The sequence below is a fragment of the Anoplopoma fimbria genome, chromosome 18 (genome assembly GCF_027596085.1).
Source record: "Anoplopoma fimbria isolate UVic2021 breed Golden Eagle Sablefish chromosome 18, Afim_UVic_2022, whole genome shotgun sequence".
Lineage (NCBI taxonomy): Eukaryota > Metazoa > Chordata > Actinopteri > Perciformes > Anoplopomatidae > Anoplopoma > Anoplopoma fimbria.
Genome location: NC_072466.1, coordinates 7,011,439 through 7,030,098, shown reverse-complemented (window position 1 = coordinate 7,030,098; position 18,660 = coordinate 7,011,439). Strand labels below are relative to the sequence as shown.

Below are 18,660 nucleotides of genomic sequence, written 5' to 3'. Positions count from 1 at the left end.
AATATACGCTAAAGTAAGTCAATGAAGGCTTTGTTTCACACAGGACACAAACAGAAGTCTCCTGGATGAAAGTCCTGTGTTTGTTTGACCATCCATTGATCCTTCCATTGATCCATCCATCCTCCCCTCCTACACCCAGGTGGACATTTTTACTTTTTATACTACATCAGTTGCTCTGAAGTCTAATGATGACACAATGATGAGTTTGCTGCGTCGATTCATTGAAATGAATGAGGGAGTTGCGTTATTTATATCAGTGCAGATGTTGGTAATGTAATGCTACTTAAAGCCAATGTTACCTTAGGATTACGCAGAGATGGTCCCAACCATATTCTTACCCTAACTTTAACCATGCCAAGGAATTACTTGAGAACAACTATCAATTACATGAAGAATAGACTAACTGTTCTAAACTTGATCTTAAGGCTTATCTAAAATTAACTCTTTCTTTGAAAATCAAGCCTTCCAATGGGTAGCAAATCACAGGTGCTTCTGCCCATAACCGTGCAGGAAAACATTTGGTTTGAATCTAATGAAAACATAAATTATTTGTTTGTTTTCATGCATTTTCCTTATTACCAAAACCAAAAGCCTAAACTGTTATAGTCCACTTTTCCTTTGATAAATGTTGTTGTTTCCTCCAGCGCTCCTAAATTGTTGACTACAGTTAGATTTAACAGATGAAATTACTGCACACTGCTTCAAAGTGCCATTTTATTCATAAGGCTTAATATCTGTCTGTCTGTCATGAAAAGCGTGCAGGAATTTCTTATTTCTCTGTTCTGTTTTCTTTCAGATTACATTCTGCAGGGATTCTTTTTCAATGTGTGAGTATCAGCTTGCTACACAAAAACATGGAAAACTCATGTTGCCTTGTTAAACCTCTTGAAAACACAGCATTCACAACACAGCAACCTTTTCCTTATTTTATATAAAAACAATATAATTTGAAAATAAATATGCTTTACTGTTTTACATAGACACAGAAAACATGTTAATAGTGAAGGAGAGACAAAGAGAACTAATAATGATGGGACTGATGGCAGAAAGGAAGCAGATTGTTATTCAAATTTAAAACGGTGGTGTTGTTGTGGTAGTGTATGTTGAGCTGCTAGCAATAGTTTATTCGTATTTGCATCTTGCAGGACGGACAAAACAAAGGTCCGCTACTTACTTAAATACTTAAATACAACCTACTAACACCTCCACACAGATGTGTGCATGGGCAAATGCACGTGAATACCCCCTCATACACACACACGTTCACAAACACACAGCATGTTAAAATCCTACACAGCACCCACACTCTTAGATAAGAGGGGTTGAAAAATCCAGAGGAGATGTCACCAGTACACTAGTACAAATGATCCATTAAGGGAATGTTAACAAATCATTTTTTGACTTGTTTTTTATGTTGGTTTCATAGAAAAGCACAGAGAGGTTCCATGCTGAGAGTAGCCATCAGTGACCTTACACATGGTGGGGAGATAGGACAGCCACAGGTACATAACACTGCATATATAAATAGACCAAATTAAATATGGGTAGAAGACTGAATACTGAAAAATACTCTATAACATTATAAATTATCTAGAATGGACTATGGCATAAAGGGATATTAAGTATGTACAAGCTCAGAGAAGAAGATATGTAATCAATGAGTTATGTATTGAGTTCAACAACTCTTTGACAATCCCCTCTCCTGAAAAAAAAGGCAACAAAAAATAATTTAAAAAGCACTCGAAAGATTTCTCAGTACATTTTGTGAGGCACAGTTTTTTCAAATGGAATCAAACTACAGTATAGGATATTTTCAGTGGTTTTCATGAAGGACATAGCAAAACAGTACATGCTATATTGACAACCAGTATCCCTTTAAAAGTATATGGCACTCCAGAGTCTCTTTTCCTGCAGGCTGATCACAATGGTGACATTGTGTTAGTAGTCCATGTCAGTCCTGCATATCCTGTTAAGACAGATTCAGCTGTCCCTGTTGTCCTGCTGTTATACTCCAAAAGCAAAAAGTAGAAATCGACCACAATGAGAATCCATCCATTGAGTGCGCTCCCATGTCCGCTTCAGCCTCACCCGCCGTTTAAGCAGTTAAATATATATCTTAGATTGAGAAGGTTTGCAATTTTATCATTGACACACAACCAAAGTAGAGACTCATATCCAGTGAAGTAATTGCATACAATGAATTGACAACAAGACTACACCTGCATCACAAGCCTGTTAGAATGCAAAACCACATGGCGGCTATTTGCTTTTTTTGTCAAATGATGGGTTTAGTTATTTGTTTTTGTAGCAGCATAACAATTCTGTACTCTTTTTTTACTTTTATCATGGTCTATATACACACAGATATACAGTGGGAGGAAACTTCAGTTCAGTCTTTCGTATTGTCCTCTCTCAGACAGTCCAAGGGGAATGCTTTCCACAGAAAAGAAGAGCTTACGGTTCAAAGGTCAAAGTGCTGTGCTGTGAAATATCTAGAATATTCCTTCATCTTGTACATCTGGTGCTGCCACCTCTCTCATCTCCTTGGCTTGTCACATCTAAACAAGAGGGAAAGAATAAACAGTTATCAGAACATTATAAAAAAGTTGTAGAAAGCATACACACATAAATATATAGCGAAAGTCACGATGTCACATTCATCCTAGCTGCTACAGTATTGCGCTAGCTTGTTTACATGGATAACAAATCTCTGCAATTTGTTTTCTGGCCACCTGGGGGCAGTATAAATATGCAGTGAACACAACACTGATATATTATCAACTTTCAAGGTTGATATGGTGAACGTGTTAGCATCAGTTGACCAAATATCAACCAGCAGACATGGACCAACATTGGCATTTATTTGGAATCGTCTTTGCCCAACCCCCTTTTTGCTCCTTTTTTGGTCTCCACCAACACCCGAGAGTGGCTCAATGTCTGGCTCTTTAGCTGCTTAATGTTCCACTATGTTCAGCAGCTAGTTGCTAACTTAGAAGTGCATTTGGTGCTGGGCAGGTGGCCTAAAGTGTGTTTAACAGAGCGTGAACGACACCGATAAGAGCCTTATGAGTCACACTAATCGTTAAAAATGAGGACAGTTAAACTAAAACAATGAGTTAAAGGACACTATAAAGCTTCCTAGAGCTAAGGGGGGCTGCAGAGTGTTATTATTTTTTATAATATTCAAATATTTAAACTGCCTCTTATTTTGGACAATTATAAGTATTCTAGATAGACTGAAGATGTATGACAAGGTCAACTTATCCTCATACAACGATTTGTATGATATGAGGTTTCGGAAAAGATCATAGTTTAGGTTTAAATAACTGCAGAAGTGCCGTTACTGAAGTACGCAAAATACATGACAAATAAATCAACGTTGACTTCTCGTTTTTGCACAGGGAACAAACAGCAGTTCCCCTGGGTGACAGATCGGTTACTGTTTGACCAATCCACCGCCCTGTTCGGGCTTTGACCATGTTGTTTTTAATGAGGACTTCAGACTTCTGGTACAGTCACAGTTTCCCTTTGGCTCCATTATCTGACAGAACTTACTTGCAGGTCCTCTCGTTGAGCTCTAGCTGGCGTTCTTTACAGTATTCATCTGTGTGCTTGCAGGAGCACCGGCAGGTTGCGGGATCCTGCACGAACAAACGTTTTCTCCTCTCGGAGCAGTGATCACAGCATGGCTCACAAACACTGGACAGAAAGAGACAGACCAAGATGGGTGGGAGGGAGAGAGAGAATGATTATCACAGTGTACCATTACCACCCATATGAAAGGTCACCCTTAGGTCAACCCTTTCGTATGCTCCGGTTTGCTCTTCCGAGCCATGGCCTGACAAGTTGTACTGCATGTGACAGTTGGGTAGTATTGCACACAGGTTCCCACAGAGCAGGCAAATACTCAAGCAGTAAAATGACCCTCCCTCACGCCCCCTAAACCCTCCCCCATTGATTGGACCGCTCACAAATGCCTTGTATGTGATATACATGCAGTGAGCAAAGCTCTGGACTGTTTCATGCACCACAAAACAACACATATTGGCTTTGAACTGCGGGTCAATGACCTCGCTCTCACTCTTAAAAATGGAAAACTCTTGATAAAGAAGACTCAAGGGTCTGCTTGGTGCTCCATTAAGAAACATTTCATTTTATTGAATGAAAACTGCATACTATGCTTCCCACAGAGGGACATTAGATTCAGAACAGAGGCGTAAAATTGACAGATGAAGGCTCAGATACATCTCAATGTACAAATTGCAAATTAACACACAGACATGTATTCTTTCACAGTATGAGCACTGAAGAAACATGAGGTCATTTTTATATTATTGTTGAAAAAAATATGGGTGCTCTTGTTAAGTTTCAAAAGACAAAAGCAGGCAAAGAAACAAAACAGCACTTGCTAAACAATTTGTTTACACATCCCCCTTAGCAAAAAATAAAAAAAGACAATAGATAGCCATCACTCATATCTTTACATTACATAAAAAGTACCAGCATTATGCACAGGATGGCAAAACCTGTTTGTAAAGATGAAAAGAACAAAGAGTGGTAAGGAGACGGGTGCGAGACAAAGCAAAGCGGCACAGACTCAACACTGAACACAGCGCCGTGATTAGAATCCTGATGCCAGCACAGATACAGTATGAACCGGTCTGCGTGGCCATGCTGGTGTGGCTGTGTTGTTTCAGTAGAAGGTTCAAGTTACAGCTAACAGCTGATATGCTCATTTCACGTTGTCTAAACGTGTCTATTATCAATCAAAAACACTTGGTATCTGACAAGATGTTAGGAGCAACTCAAAGTTTCTACTGTTTTTCATGATACGCCGCCGTATCTCATCCCAACCAAGGTCCCAGTCTCACTCGTACAGAGTTATATTCTTCAGACAGGGAGCTGGTGAGGGTTGCGGCGAGATTAGACGGGTATTTTGACGGGCGGAGATGGGTCATGGTTCGCTTCTTGTGATCTGGGGTATAACTGGCAAGTTTGCTGTACTTCCCTGGTTATGGCTGTTATGTTAAGTTTTGCTAAAAGCTACGCTAGCTAAACATCGTTAGCAAACTGGGCAGCTATTCTGAGTATGTGGAACATGACTGACGAGACAAAGTTAGGACGACACACAGAAGCGACATGCTAGTTGATGTGGCTAACAAATAAGCTCCTCCCAAATTAACTTAATTATGAGAAGCGCAATACTCAGATGCAGGTAGGTGGAGAAGGCGGAGCTGACGTACGCATCGTGAACTGTTTTGTCGCGGTTTTTCTTTCGTTTTCTCTTTAGGCCTTTGCCCTTGCCTTTCCGGGATTTTCTGCAAGAGAAAAAGAGGACAACAACGCAGAGTGATACCTGAGAGACTGAGGAGAGATGGGCGGATACGTTTTAAAAGGCCTAAACTGACAACCAACACTGATAAACATAAATCTTTTTTTATCATTTCTTTACATCAAAGAGCCAAACTATCAGTCATTCAAATAAGGATATTGTTAATTAGATTATTTTGTAGTGTCTGGCCTGTTTGGGACGATAACTAATATCATCATGTTATGAGAAAGGCGTCAGGCAGTGTTCACGAGTTTATGTGATATGTCTAAATGGTTTTTCAGTGAGGGGTGATCTTGAATTCAAAGATTGCAACAAAAAAAAACACCACTTTTTTGTTGAGCTGTTTAAATTAACTTAAAATGTTCTTTTTAAATGAAGAAGCAACTACAAAAGTGTGTCCTGATTTGTTGGTTGTCGGGTTTAAAGACACACCCACAGTGTTGAAGATTACTATAGGGGGTTTCCACACATCATGCAGTTTTTCAATGTGATGAATATCAAATTTTCCCTGATATAAACTGCTTTATTGTCCATACATCTTGAATAAAAAAATCTGTTCAATGGCTTTGCAGTCTGAGTTTAATAATTTGAGGTTTGGCTGGGTTGGCTGTTCTGAAATTTCCCAGAGGACAATGAACTTGGACTTCACAAAAACTGCATCTTTCAAGCTATCTGGGTCAACTCTTTATGAGTGATTCAACTTTTTTCAGACAAGAGCACAAAGAGAACAAGCCTGTCAAGCATACACCTGCAGTTTCACAGGTGCAGGCTGGATTAAAATATCAGGATGCTTGTTCAAAGACAAGCTGGGTTGTATAAGCTTTTTGCTGTGTCATATGATAACAACTACACAGAAAACTTTTTTAATACTCAAATAGAATAGCAAAACAAAAAGTCTCTGTGGACATTGATGGCAACTGTATATACGGTGCATCATACTGACTTTATTTAAAGCAGAAAAACTGTATTGGTTGAAAAAAACTCTTTTTAGCACACAGTGATTAGTTTCTGGCCCAAGCTGGGGAGCAGGAGTGGCTCGTTCTGGAATATGTGCTCAACACGTCATCGAGTCAGACCTCGAACCAAATTCTGACCTCAGCAGGAGTGACACTCCCGTTTTTCTTTTTTTTTTTTTACATATTATCCAGATGCAGGTTGGGTCTTTAAATGTATTTTCATGATCGCAATGATGACAGGTTACCCTGAGGAAAAGGTCATGTTTAAATCTAATATTGCCACATAGAATTTTGCCACTTGGACGTCTTCTTCTGGAACATAAACGGACCTTGCTGCACAGGTTGTGGGAGTAATTGGCTCACTTTGTTGAAATGTTGGATTTACATTTCAGATTTGATGCAGGAAAGTAGAGCCCGCTACCAGATAACAAGTAAAAAGAAAAAAAAGGTTTAGAGTCAGTGAGGCTGTACTTTGGCTGAGAGGTGCTTTGAACTATATGCTAATTTCAGCATGGATGTTGATTTTTAGCATTTATAATATTCACCATGTTCACCATCTTAGTTTAGCCTGTTAGCATGTTAGCATGTATTAGAATCAAAACACATAGTGCAGCTGAGGCTGATGGGAGTGTCATTAGTTTTGCATGTATTTAGTCATAAACCAAGGACATTTTGCCCCAATGACGGAGCTATATGCTGGGATCAGACTGTGTTTTTCAAATTCCATGACAATCCATCAAATGGTGCTTGTTCAGACCTAGCTGGGACTTGATGACAAATATGACAAAGTCCAATTTGGAGAGGATGAATCTCTTGTAAATGCGAGAATTTCCTCTTTTACGTTAAGTCCAGTTTCCCCTGTGGATGTTGACAGTTACACAACCACAGCAGGAAGACCTCCAGAGACCTGTCACTGTTGAGAGGTCAGCGGACGACGTTCAAATTAAACATGAATGTATGAAAAGCGTCCAAAACGAAAGTTGAACGACCGTAAGACCGTCACTGTGTAGACGCACGTGAAGACAAGGTTAAAGAGGAGGTCTCAAAACTAGCTCTTATCTATATGACAGATGACCTGACATAAAATCAAAATACAAGCAGCAAACCCCCCCAACTGCAACAGAGAGATATTAACAACTGTTCGCAGAGGGAGGATTAAAGACTTTAAATGACCCTTTGAACACTGACACTCAAGCAAAGAACCATAAACAGAAAAGTTTAACCGATCTTCAAAAACACTGTTATCTGTATCAGAGCAACCAGTCACCGGAGTAACAGGAGTTAAGTGGGATGTAAACAGTAAAGAAGAGATGAGAGGAATGTAAAGATGAGATAGAAAAGGGAGGGCAGGTGTAAAGGACAGGAATAGAGAGGGCAATGCCCTCATCAAGTGTCATTCATTCACCTGAATGGATTTAGCTGGTATTCCCCGTGTTTATCACCTGAGAGCTGCATGCTAATCTGAGCATGACATCAAGTAGTAGCTTGTCTTTAGCTTGTCTTTTAATGAAATGTAATCGTTGTGGAGTGTTTGAGTGTGAGAAAGTGCAAGAATATGGGGAATTGAGGAGTGAGAAAAAACAGAGCGATTAGTTAAGAGAGAAAGAGTATAGAGGAGATTGTCCGGAGGGCCGGGAGCTGCAGACGATTCAAAGTGAGAGTTTGTTGGCAGGGCGAAACAAGAAAAAAAGATCAAATCTCAAATCCCCATTGTTTCCCCCTGAAAAAAAAAAAAAACAATCACCATGCAGAAAGAGCGCTGTACTCACTTTTCTCTCACGTCTTTCGCTTCTTTCTTTAACCTGAAAGGCAGGAAGAAAACAACATGACATTAGATCACAGCGCTCTGTTGTTTCCCAGTAAACAGATACTTATCAAGATCATCAGATACCTGAGGCTCATTATCACCACGGGTGGACTTGCATCATATTTTTTTGAATTTGTGTTATGTCACCGTCCTATACTAGGAACTGTTATAAAACTTTCACTTTCAATCACTCAGTAAATCAAGCAGATTTGTTGGGAAATAATGCTGCGCACGCAATTCGGGCATGTTCACTGATGGAGACACGCTCATACAAATGGGCCCATAACAGCAGGCTGGCAGGTTTGTTTCACTTCTCGTCCATGTGACGAAACTTGCGATAACAGAACGTGGAGCAATAAATCTCCTGGCATACTCTCTGGAGAGAACTGTTGGCCAAAAAATGTTAGGAAACTGTGTTTCACTAAAAAAGGTCATGGACACACAGCCAACTTTCTATTTGAAATTCGGGTACAGTTAGTCCACATGAAAACGCTGAATAAAGCATGAATGTATGTGTGCATATGTATGAATGTCCTCTAAAGCTGACTGTAACCTTTTGGCAGATGTACGTGCTACATAAGTAAAAGTAGCAATACCACAATGTAAAAGTATTACAATTACTAGCAAAAGTACTGAATTAAATGATACTTTAGTAAAAAGATTTGAACAAAAGTACTCAACGCAAAATGACCCTTTAAGGGTTGTTCAATTAGATTTCTGTTCCTGTTGCACTACAACCAGAACTCAAATATACATGGTTAAAAGTATAATCGTTACATTTCCATGAAATCAATCTGGAAAAAGCCATCTATTTTATAAATGGCCTTGGTCTTGGAATGATCTGCAGACTTGTCTCAATCTAGAGTCGGTCATCTCGCTAGCCACTTTTAAACAAAAGTTATCAGACGCTTAAATCACAAACTGTTCTTGCCACCGTGCAAAAACAATTTTGGTGTTGCCTTTTTGTTTACATGTATCAAACACTATCTGCGTCTATTTAGCCTCTTGTGTTGACTTAAGTTTTTACTCCGTAGTGCGTTGTTTTGTCTTTGTTTTATTGTTTGTGTGAAACTGGCGTGCACTCGACATTTGACTTTGCTGCCTTATGGCCATCGCAAAAGCGCTTTTATCTCAATGTATTTTATCTGTTTAAATAAAGGTTAAATAAATAAAACATAGTGGTTTTCATTGTAGGGGCAGAGTTTCTCCATTCCCACACTGGATTCAAAGTTCTTTCCTATGAAGGAGGGACTCACAGGACATTTTGGCAGTGACTTATGTCTGTTAATTACACTTAATGTCTGAATACCATTCCTAAAACAATACAGTGAAGTTAAACACCTTTGAACTACAAAATAGATTGATCACAACCTCTAAAACTGTATGTAAGTGCTCTAAAAGTTTATAGCTACACCCAAATGACTTTACAGGGAAGCATTGTGTCATCACAGGCAGCAGTAAGTTCAGTGACATTACTTTACAGCCAACGGCTCTCCAGACAGTCTGCTGCAGCCTCACTGCACCAAACCACAGACATGCTTCAGATATAACTCAGAAAAGAGAAACCTTGATCCTCGGCCAATAATCCTTTCACTGTTTGTTTGCTTTTAAGATTTCCCTTAAACGTGGGATGATGATACATGTCCTGTGTCCGATTGCTCAGTCACATTTTACTTTTTCATGTCACACAGCCACCGCAACGATCGGATAAACCAGACATCAGGAAGTGATGCATCACACCGTCACAGCTACCGCCACGTAGAACGTGACGTGTTTGTTAATGATTGTCCCTGGATAGTGACGTCATCAAGATGAAATATCTACTTTTTTCCTTGTTTCCCCATCTGGGAATCATCCAATTCTGATGTGGAGGTTGAGCTTAAAGGCCAGCACACGAGGAACACGCCACTAATTCCATATTAAATTGTAGCACTTTTTTTTACAACAGGGCTTTAACAGATTATATTAGCTGCCTATCAAAACAAAACACAGAATAACAAACTGATCGATAAAATGTTTGAATCATTATAGTACCGTGAGTCAGACCAGAAGAAGTCACCTTAATATGACTGGAGGCCACAAAAAGGACACACAGTACTTATCTTGGAGATCAATAACTAAAGCTATCACACCTATGTAGTTCCAGGAGTGACCTCTACATGTCACTGAGGGAAAACAAAGGATCTGGTAGCACTGTATTCACACACAAATGTATCTCCTTCGCTTAAGAAATGCGATGGAATGAGGATAAACTAAAGCAATATGGAGGATGTTTGCTGTGATGTATTTGAACCCGCGCAGGTCTTTTTAAGACCAGTGAAGTAAAAAGAAGCAAAGATAAGATATGAATCCACCTGATACACATCTGTTGAATGTGTCAGAGGCAAACAGACAAGACAATAACTTTACATGACGTGTTTGGTCGACCTCTGCTCTGCCACACCAACTTACAGCGGTTAGTATAACATTCACTTTGTGTGTGTGAGTGTTTCGGTGTGAGTTTGGGGTTTCTTACCTACACTCACATGCGCTGTGTTCTGTAAAACTCATGAAAATATCATTTTGTTGCCTTTGGGGTTTTATTCTTTTAATCTGTAAAAAGAAAAGAGAAGAGAAATGGTCAGTTTTTAATAAAAAATATACGTGGATCTATAGTCTTAAACTTCTTGTTTTCAAGTGTTAAATTCATAGCTTCAAGGAATAGACAAAGGCAGACAAGGACAAGGAGGAACAAAACGTCACACAGAAAGGTCACTAAGGTTCAGATGTGATAACGTTCTGTTTTTGATATAAACCAAGAAAAAGAGAATTTAAATGCATTCATCTTAAGATACACATCTTTAAGTATTAAGCTGGTCTGAATGAAAACTAAAGAGATGGTGAAACATTAGAGGTTCCTCAAATTGATACATTAAAACTAACACAAATGCCATATTTCTATCACACTTTGCACTTTGTTTTGGTTTTGTTTTGATTAATGGTTCAATGCCAACCATAAAAGTGGTGGATGGTGTAATGATTCACATTCTCTTTTGCTGGTTTTCTGGAAATTGGTTGAAACTATGCAATACATCTGACTGATCAACTTAAACTCATGAACAAGACATTCAAAGCTCAAGAAGATCTTCACCTTTTACTAGAAATTGGCAATTTTAACAGACTGGCTCCTCATACACAGTGTCAGAGGGGTGGGAATTAAAAAAAAAAGGCCAATTATTGGGTTGATTTTTGCCCAAAGGTCACACCTGAGCAGCCTTTGAGCAAACAGCAGGCATTTGGATTGAGTAGAGGGGCACTTGTGCCAACCAGAAGGGCACTCTGGGCCGATCATAGGGATACATGAAGAGCCCACATATTTATATGAATAAAGTATTGATTCCATTTAAGGAATACAAACGTCCTGGATGAACACAAACCCTTCTGCACAACACACTGAAAGTATTATAACAAATAACACCGCTGACCTCCATCGTGATGTTGTAGCTGGCTGTCGGCGTGCACTGCAGCATCTCATCGTTGCAGCAGCCGGCGCAGCGCGTCAACACCACGCAGGACGGGATGAAGATGTGCTCCACCTCCTCCGGATACTCCTGCAGGATCTCCACCAGCAGCTCCCGAGGCTGACACAAACTCTTGTTGTACACCTCCATTAAAGGGATCACTGGAGAGAAAGAGTCACAGTGAACGAGAGGGTTATAAAATGGCAGCGGAGCTTCAGTATAAACCAACGACTCCTGAACAGTGCAGTGCTGTAACAATAACACGCACTTAAAAGGAGCCGCGCATTCAGAAACACTGGCACGCTCACAGTGGAGGAGATGAAACACACACAAACATGCACGTACACGTTTCAATTTCTATTATTCCATTGTGAAACAGTTGGTTTATAGAGATTTATTTAGCTATACACACACACACACATGCAATTTAAATACTCATTATCTATATATCTATCTGGACCCCATCTGCTACATCAGTGTTTGATAGCTCTGCTTCTGCCCCATTCACCTACAGCCTCACAATAATAGCCAATAGTCTGTCCCGTCCCCCCCCCCCCCCCTCCCCCTTCACTCCCCTCTCAGTCGTTGCAGGAGTTCTGCTCTTGAGAAAGATATTAGCACACAGACAGACAGCACCTCCAAAAAATCACTCAAGAGCCTAGAACAACGCCAGCCTTTACAGCCCTCTGGGAAGCCAAACCAAATATACAGGACCCGAACAATATCATGGAGTTCAAGCTCCTGATTGTCCAAATTAGATTGGGCAACACTTGGATTGTGCAAAAAATGAAGTTGTGGGCCAAGAGGGTGAAATTCCATTCTATAAAAAAGTCTGGTCACCATTGCATTTCCCCTAGCTTAACCTCAAACAAGAAGGAATGCTGTCCGGGGATGAAAAAAAGGTCCAGATTTAAGATTTAAGGGTGAAACTGAACTCATTGACTAAAAGGGGGAGTTTGGGGTTGGGGGGGGGGATAAATCAGGACAAGGTCAGGCGGTGCAAATGTCCACCAGGAGGCGATAGTTTCCCTTTTAATGTCAAAATGAACCTCAAACCAGCCTGTTTCTATTTGGCTGAGTGCCAGCCAGGAGCCCAAGGCAGGCAGTTTTCCCACAGTGCCCTGTGGGACACCTACCGTCATGTGGACCTCTTTCTGTTCCCTTCGGTATGTGGGCGCTCTGCAGGGAAGGAAAAAGAAAAAAAGAAGAAGCTGTTAGTTATAGTAGATTGTGCAATAGCTCGTGCTCCTTTAAAGAATATATTTACATTCTGACAGTTGCCAGAATATGAAAACCACATTATGTAACCTATCAATGAGAGGCAAATGTTCATACTATGTCTTCTAAACATTGGAAATAAATATTAATGTAGTTTTTTCAGAGCATGATTCTGGTCCTTCACCACATCTGGATGTATAGTAAAAAAAAAAAAAAAAAAAAAAAGAGTTCAGCCAAAGTTTTTAATATGTTTCAACATTCTGAAATAAAGATAAAGTAGATACCCTTCCTTTACTAGTTGCTTTATTATATAATATACTAATTGTTTCCATATAGCCTGTTATATGTGGTGTATTGGCCCTTTATGTTGCCAAATATTCAACCGGAGGTACAACGAGCCAAAGACATTGATCTAACTTTTACCACTGTGGAATGACTGTGATGGTTTTTGTTTCAGTGACTCTGTGTGCCTCCGCCGCCTCTTGGCAACGCGGGTTAACAACTGTCGCCATTAAAAAAAAAACCTTAAGAATTTCAGCCTGCTCCTTTCCCTCACAGGGGGAGAGCTGTCACCACACCAGTCTGACCACAAAACGACGTTTCTGCAACTTTCTCTCTCTCTCTCTCTCTCTCTCTGCCTCTCTCTCTCTCTCTCTCTCTCTCTGCTCTCTCTCTCTCTCTCTCTCTTACAGGCGCGCAACTCACGCAATATTGGCGAGATATTGCGTGAGACCCGGTCCTGTTGCACCGGCTTACACTCAGTGAGTCAGTGAAAGTTTTTTTTTTTTTTTTTTTTTTTTTTTTTTTTCCATTCCTTAATGAAAAGTTAAAAAAAAAAAAAAAAAAAGAGTCTGTGTGTGTGGGTGACGCAGTCTCCTCCCCCTTCTGGTGGCGTGAGCGGCTCCAACCTTGTGGGCCGGGAGACCCCAGCACTAAAAAAAAAAAAAAAAAAAATCCCCCCAATATACTGTATAATTAATAGAGGGTGTCAGGCTGCGAACACCGGCCCCCTAAACCGATGATAGGCCGGCTGAATATGAGCAACCGAGAGCGCATCCTGGTACTATTAGGCGCTGATTGTTGGTTTATCTGTCATCAAACCACCCAGTTAGATAAATAAACACTTCACTGGACTTTGAATGAGTGTGTGTTGAGTCTATAGAGAGAACTACGTCACAAACTGAAACACTGAAACACTTGCTTTCTTCAAGATTGCATATTTCTAAAAGAAAATAATCCTTCAAAGTCCAATCTCAGTGAAAAAAAAAAAAAAAAAAAAAAAAAAAAAAAAAAAAAAAAAAAAAAAAAAGCAACCAGCCTCCTATTGAGTTGGTGTGTATTTTTGTTTTTTTCCACCAGGGAACCTTTGCTCAAAGCCTCCCTGGACACACTGCACTTGATTAATGATTATATGGCTAACGATTTACAGCCTGCTCTTAAACACACATTACAATCCTCGCGTCCTCCTCATTAACATGTGAGGCACAGAGTCTGTCCCGTCCTTAAAAACTGAGAGTTAACTATGAAAAGTGTGATTTGTCCTCACTGAAGCTGGCTTCACCGTGTGAGCAGCCTCGGTGCCAGCAGTGAACCTGCTCACATGTCCTAATTCAGAATGGAGCCACTGCGCCTTTAAAGCGTAATAATATCTCCAAGGTGGTTTTTTTTTTTTACAGCAGGCCCGCAATCACACCGGCGTCAAACCTTCACAATAACATTTAAATTATCACTATTCTGCATTTTGCCACATAAAAAAAAAGCTCCACCTGCGAGCCTGTGGGTTGGGTCTTACATAGTGTAATGGCTCTTTAAATCTCCCCCAAAAAAGCCACGACACATTTTGGGTTTTGTTTAAACACGATGACCTAGCGGGAGGAAAGGCAAGGACGAGCTACACATTAATGACCAGTGGCTTTCATTACACGGATAGAGGTCGAATAATGTCCCTACTGGCTCAGTGCAGTCTGACTCACATGACTCACCTTGACAGCTGACAGCGTCAAAAATAATAGTGTCAAACTGTCAATAAAGTTCATGGTGTTGGAAATCCAATCCACAGGCAGGCGACGTTTTAAAATCCAAGAGGCCAAAAGTGGCGATTTGTTCTGAAACATGAAGTTTATACCAAGCAAAAAAAAAACAAAACAAAACAACAACACGAGTGGACCGGGTTAAAACTTCTCTAAATAAGGGGCAGGGGGTTGTAATGGCAGATCCATGATGGTCCCGGGGTCGGAGCATACAATCCTTTGCGCATAACTTCTCTCCTTCTCAACTGTTGCCAATGATTTTCAAGATATCCAGAAAAACGAGAATCCAAGACGCAAAACGTCCCACATTGTTCCGCAGCGGACCTTTATTTTCTTGCAAGGGAGTAGCAATCCACATTACAAAAATAATCCCATGCTTGTTGCGCCAGCCTTCTCCAAGTGTCTGTCCATTGGAAACTTGTAGCCTACTCGTATGACCAGGGAAGACGTTCAGTGAGAGAGAGAGAAGAGAGAGAAGACGTCCCACATGGAAATAAAAAAAAAAAACTTGTCTATTTGTTTCTTGTTTCTTTTGTGTTACTCCTCTGTCACTGCGCAGTCCGCAGGTCTGATCACTCAGTGAAGATAGACCGAGTCCACCTCTGCGTCGGTCTCTCCATACTGTGGCTGTGTGTGTGGCGACAACAAAGCAGCCGCGATCCCGGGTCGTGGTTGATTGGTTGGACATCAGAACAAGGGTGTGTTCTATCTATACAGCGCAACTCAAGTGCTGCTTTTTTTTTTTTTTTTTTTTTTTTTTTCTTCTTTCAAAAGTTTCACCTATTCATCGTCGACTCATGTGACTGCATCACCAGCGGGGCTAATAAAAGCTGAGATCACAAGCACCGGTCGATTTTTTTTTTTTTTATTATTATTATTATTATTATTATTATTATTATTATTATTATTATTATTATTTAATAATGAAAGAGCTGAGGGCATCCTGATCATTTTGTATTAATGTCGTCGGCTGAAATATCACATCACCCTCCCCTTTATCCATTCTTTAAATCTATTTCATCATCTCCACATGTCGTGTGCATCTTTAAAAGCTCATTTTTTAATAAAAAGGCATAATCTTATTTCATATATGTTGCTGTACTTTAAAGTTAAACACAGTTTTTATAAACAGATCTTGCTGAGAAGTCTTCTGAACTCATTCATTGTGGAGGAGATCACATACAGACAATATGACCTTGGATGGTCTCCTTGGGGGATTTTTTTTTTAGAATACAAAAAAAAAATAGAAAAAAATCAATTTCCCTTCAAGATGATTGGGTACAAAAAAAAATTCCAAGAGAGCTTGTGTGTGTGACCGGACACGTAGCCTATACGTCTCCGGTTATGAGTGCGTGCGCCGCTCAACGTTTCCGTTCCGGTGATCGGCCGGGATCACGCGCATGGAAAGTAGGAGAAGTCTACGTGCGTCGCAGCTTACGTTCCTCCCCATCGCGCCGTGTCACCTCACTGACGGAGAGAGGAGGAAGCCACCTGACCGGGCAGGAATGTTTTCTTTCTCTCTGAGCAACAGATGAAACACCGTCTGGAGGAACGGGAGGAGAAAAGGGAAAAACACGGTGTTGAAGGAAGTGACTGACCCCTTTACATCCCCCGTACCGCCGCGGATAATGACGATCACGATGATGGAGATGATGACGAAGATTGTGATGTTAAGGAAATGATACACCCTTATTCCGACGTTGATTAATGGGTGTGTGCGTTTCATAATTTACAGCAGCAATATCACACCCTAAAGATACATATCCATGCTCTGTTTGAGTTTGATCTCCTGATTTTGTATGGCTTATTATTTATTTATTTGCTTTTTGTTTGTTTGTCATATTTGGTATTATTATTATACTGTACATTTTTTTTATTTGTATTCTTATTTTTTATTTTATTTTATTCTATTTTTATTTTATTGTATAATATGTGTATTTATTATCTGTTTCTGTGTAGTTGAGCTGCTGCAACACCCGAATTTCCCCCATGGGGATCAATAAAGGAATATAATAATAATATTGTTTATTTATCTTGTGATTTTTGTAAAAAACGTTTTGTCTGATTGTCCTTGTGTTGTGTAATTGTCGCCCTTAGATGGTACATCTCAAGGGGTTATTCATAATAAAAAAAACTTCCAATATATACTCTATTACAAGTATTAAAGTACTGCATTAGATACTGTACTTACGTTAGAGCAATGAAGTGTTAGTAGAATGTACATTTATTAAAAGTATATTAAGTGATCATGCAGAATGGCCCCTTGTCAGTGTTGTATTATTATAGAATTGGAGTATTGGTTATTGGTATTAATGCATTAACATGTAGAAGCTTGTTGAAATCCTTCCTCACTACTTACTGTAGGATGTAGGGTTGAAGGGTTCTGACTCACGTAGACTACCGTGTCCCACTTCAGCATGCACTTCTTCAGGCTGTACTCTCCAGGGTCCGCTATCCAATGATGAGGCTTGAAGTGAGTGATAAGTAGACTATACCAAAAAAAAAACTAAAATAAAACAGTATATCCCCAGTGCAGTAAATAATATTATTCAAAAACGGACCTTACCAAAATACAGTGTACAATCTGTGGTCAGAAAAAAATGTTGCCCTACATCCTGCTCCATTATAGCATAACCAGCACTTCTCTCACTTAAAGGAACCGACCCAAATCGCCCAATAGCAGCACAGACTAGAGGAGCTGAAGTCTTGATAGAGCAAATAAACACAAATTAAAACACATTCTGACAACATGACCAATAAACCTTGATTCTACTGTATGTTGAAACATTTTAAAGTGCATAACACAATTTACTTTTCCATGAAGAATCAAACATAAAAAAACTGTAATCAATACATGGCTCTTCCATGCTTTATAGTTAAGTGCACAGCAATTTATCGTATCATATGATGTATTGAATGTAAAATCTGAAAGGTAACCACATCTACAGTACGTTACTTTGATAAATCGACTACCACCACTTGCACATGTTTAATGATTTGGCTCAATGAATGGAAAGTACTTTTTCCCCATCTGCTTGTTGTCGGTTAAAAGCCTGAAGCTATTTTTGAATTCAGCTCTCTACTAAAGGCAAAAGCTTACTAAAGTGAAATTAAAAAAAGCAATGTTAAACATCTCTACACCATCTAATGTTAAATGTCTCGCATTCATAACAAGCTGGATGAAATGCTCTTTGGGTTTATAGTCTGTTATATTTCAAGATAATATCATTGGTGCTACTGATGGCTCCACATAGCAGTGATGCCCTCTGCTGGACCGACAGGCCTCTGCAGGACTGCCAATGTTGCATCTGTACCTCCGGCACGCTGACAGATTGATGACACAGAGGAAATGTAAAGAGCTGATAAGTATGTAATGACATAAGTTGGCAGCTATGTGAGTCACATATTAGGCCTACTTGCTACAACTCATACCTTTCAAAAAAAAAAAAAAAAAAAACCAGAGAGACAATGAGACTTTCCAGTGGAGAGAATTGAAGCATGGTGGAGCAAGAAAGCAGAGAGGCCGAGTGAGTGATAAGTAAGGAGAAAGAGAGCTTTTAGGGAGAGAAGGACCCGGCCGCCATGTAACCGGAGCGGCCCTGAGAGGAGTCCCTCGGCTCGGTACCCCGTCCGTAGTTTAATTGAAGAATAACACACGGTTCATTAACGGTGTCACCGAGCTCCCGTTTCTGCTGACTCAGAGTGTATGTGTGTGCGTTTTCCTGTGTGTATGTGCGCACTTGATTGAGCAAGGTTACATTGGATACGGTGGATGGGTGAGCGAGTGCTCCCAGTTTTCTGCTGACTACATACATAC

General features: G+C 40.0%; 1 protein-coding gene across 4 annotated transcripts; it reads right to left on the bottom strand.

Moving 5' to 3' along the window:
* Positions 1 to 705: 705 nt before the first annotated feature.
* Positions 706 to 15,452, bottom strand: vegfab (vascular endothelial growth factor Ab). Of its 4 annotated transcripts, none has more exons than XM_054618357.1 (8): positions 14,787 to 15,452; positions 12,732 to 12,774; positions 11,560 to 11,756; positions 10,611 to 10,687; positions 8,058 to 8,090; positions 5,244 to 5,318; positions 3,556 to 3,699; positions 706 to 2,558 (listed from the first exon to the last, which is right to left on the bottom strand). In XM_054618357.1, the coding sequence occupies exons 1-8, from the start codon at positions 14,925 to 14,927 to the stop codon at positions 2,537 to 2,539; spliced, it is 732 nt and encodes a 243-aa protein (XP_054474332.1). In that variant the 5' UTR covers positions 14,928 to 15,452; the 3' UTR covers positions 706 to 2,536. The 4 variants fall into 4 exon arrangements, with proteins under 4 accessions (XP_054474332.1, XP_054474333.1, XP_054474334.1 ...); XM_054618358.1 differs by having other exon boundaries at positions 14,796 to 15,452; XM_054618359.1 differs by lacking the exon at positions 5,244 to 5,318.
* Positions 15,453 to 18,660: the final 3,208 nt, after the last annotated feature.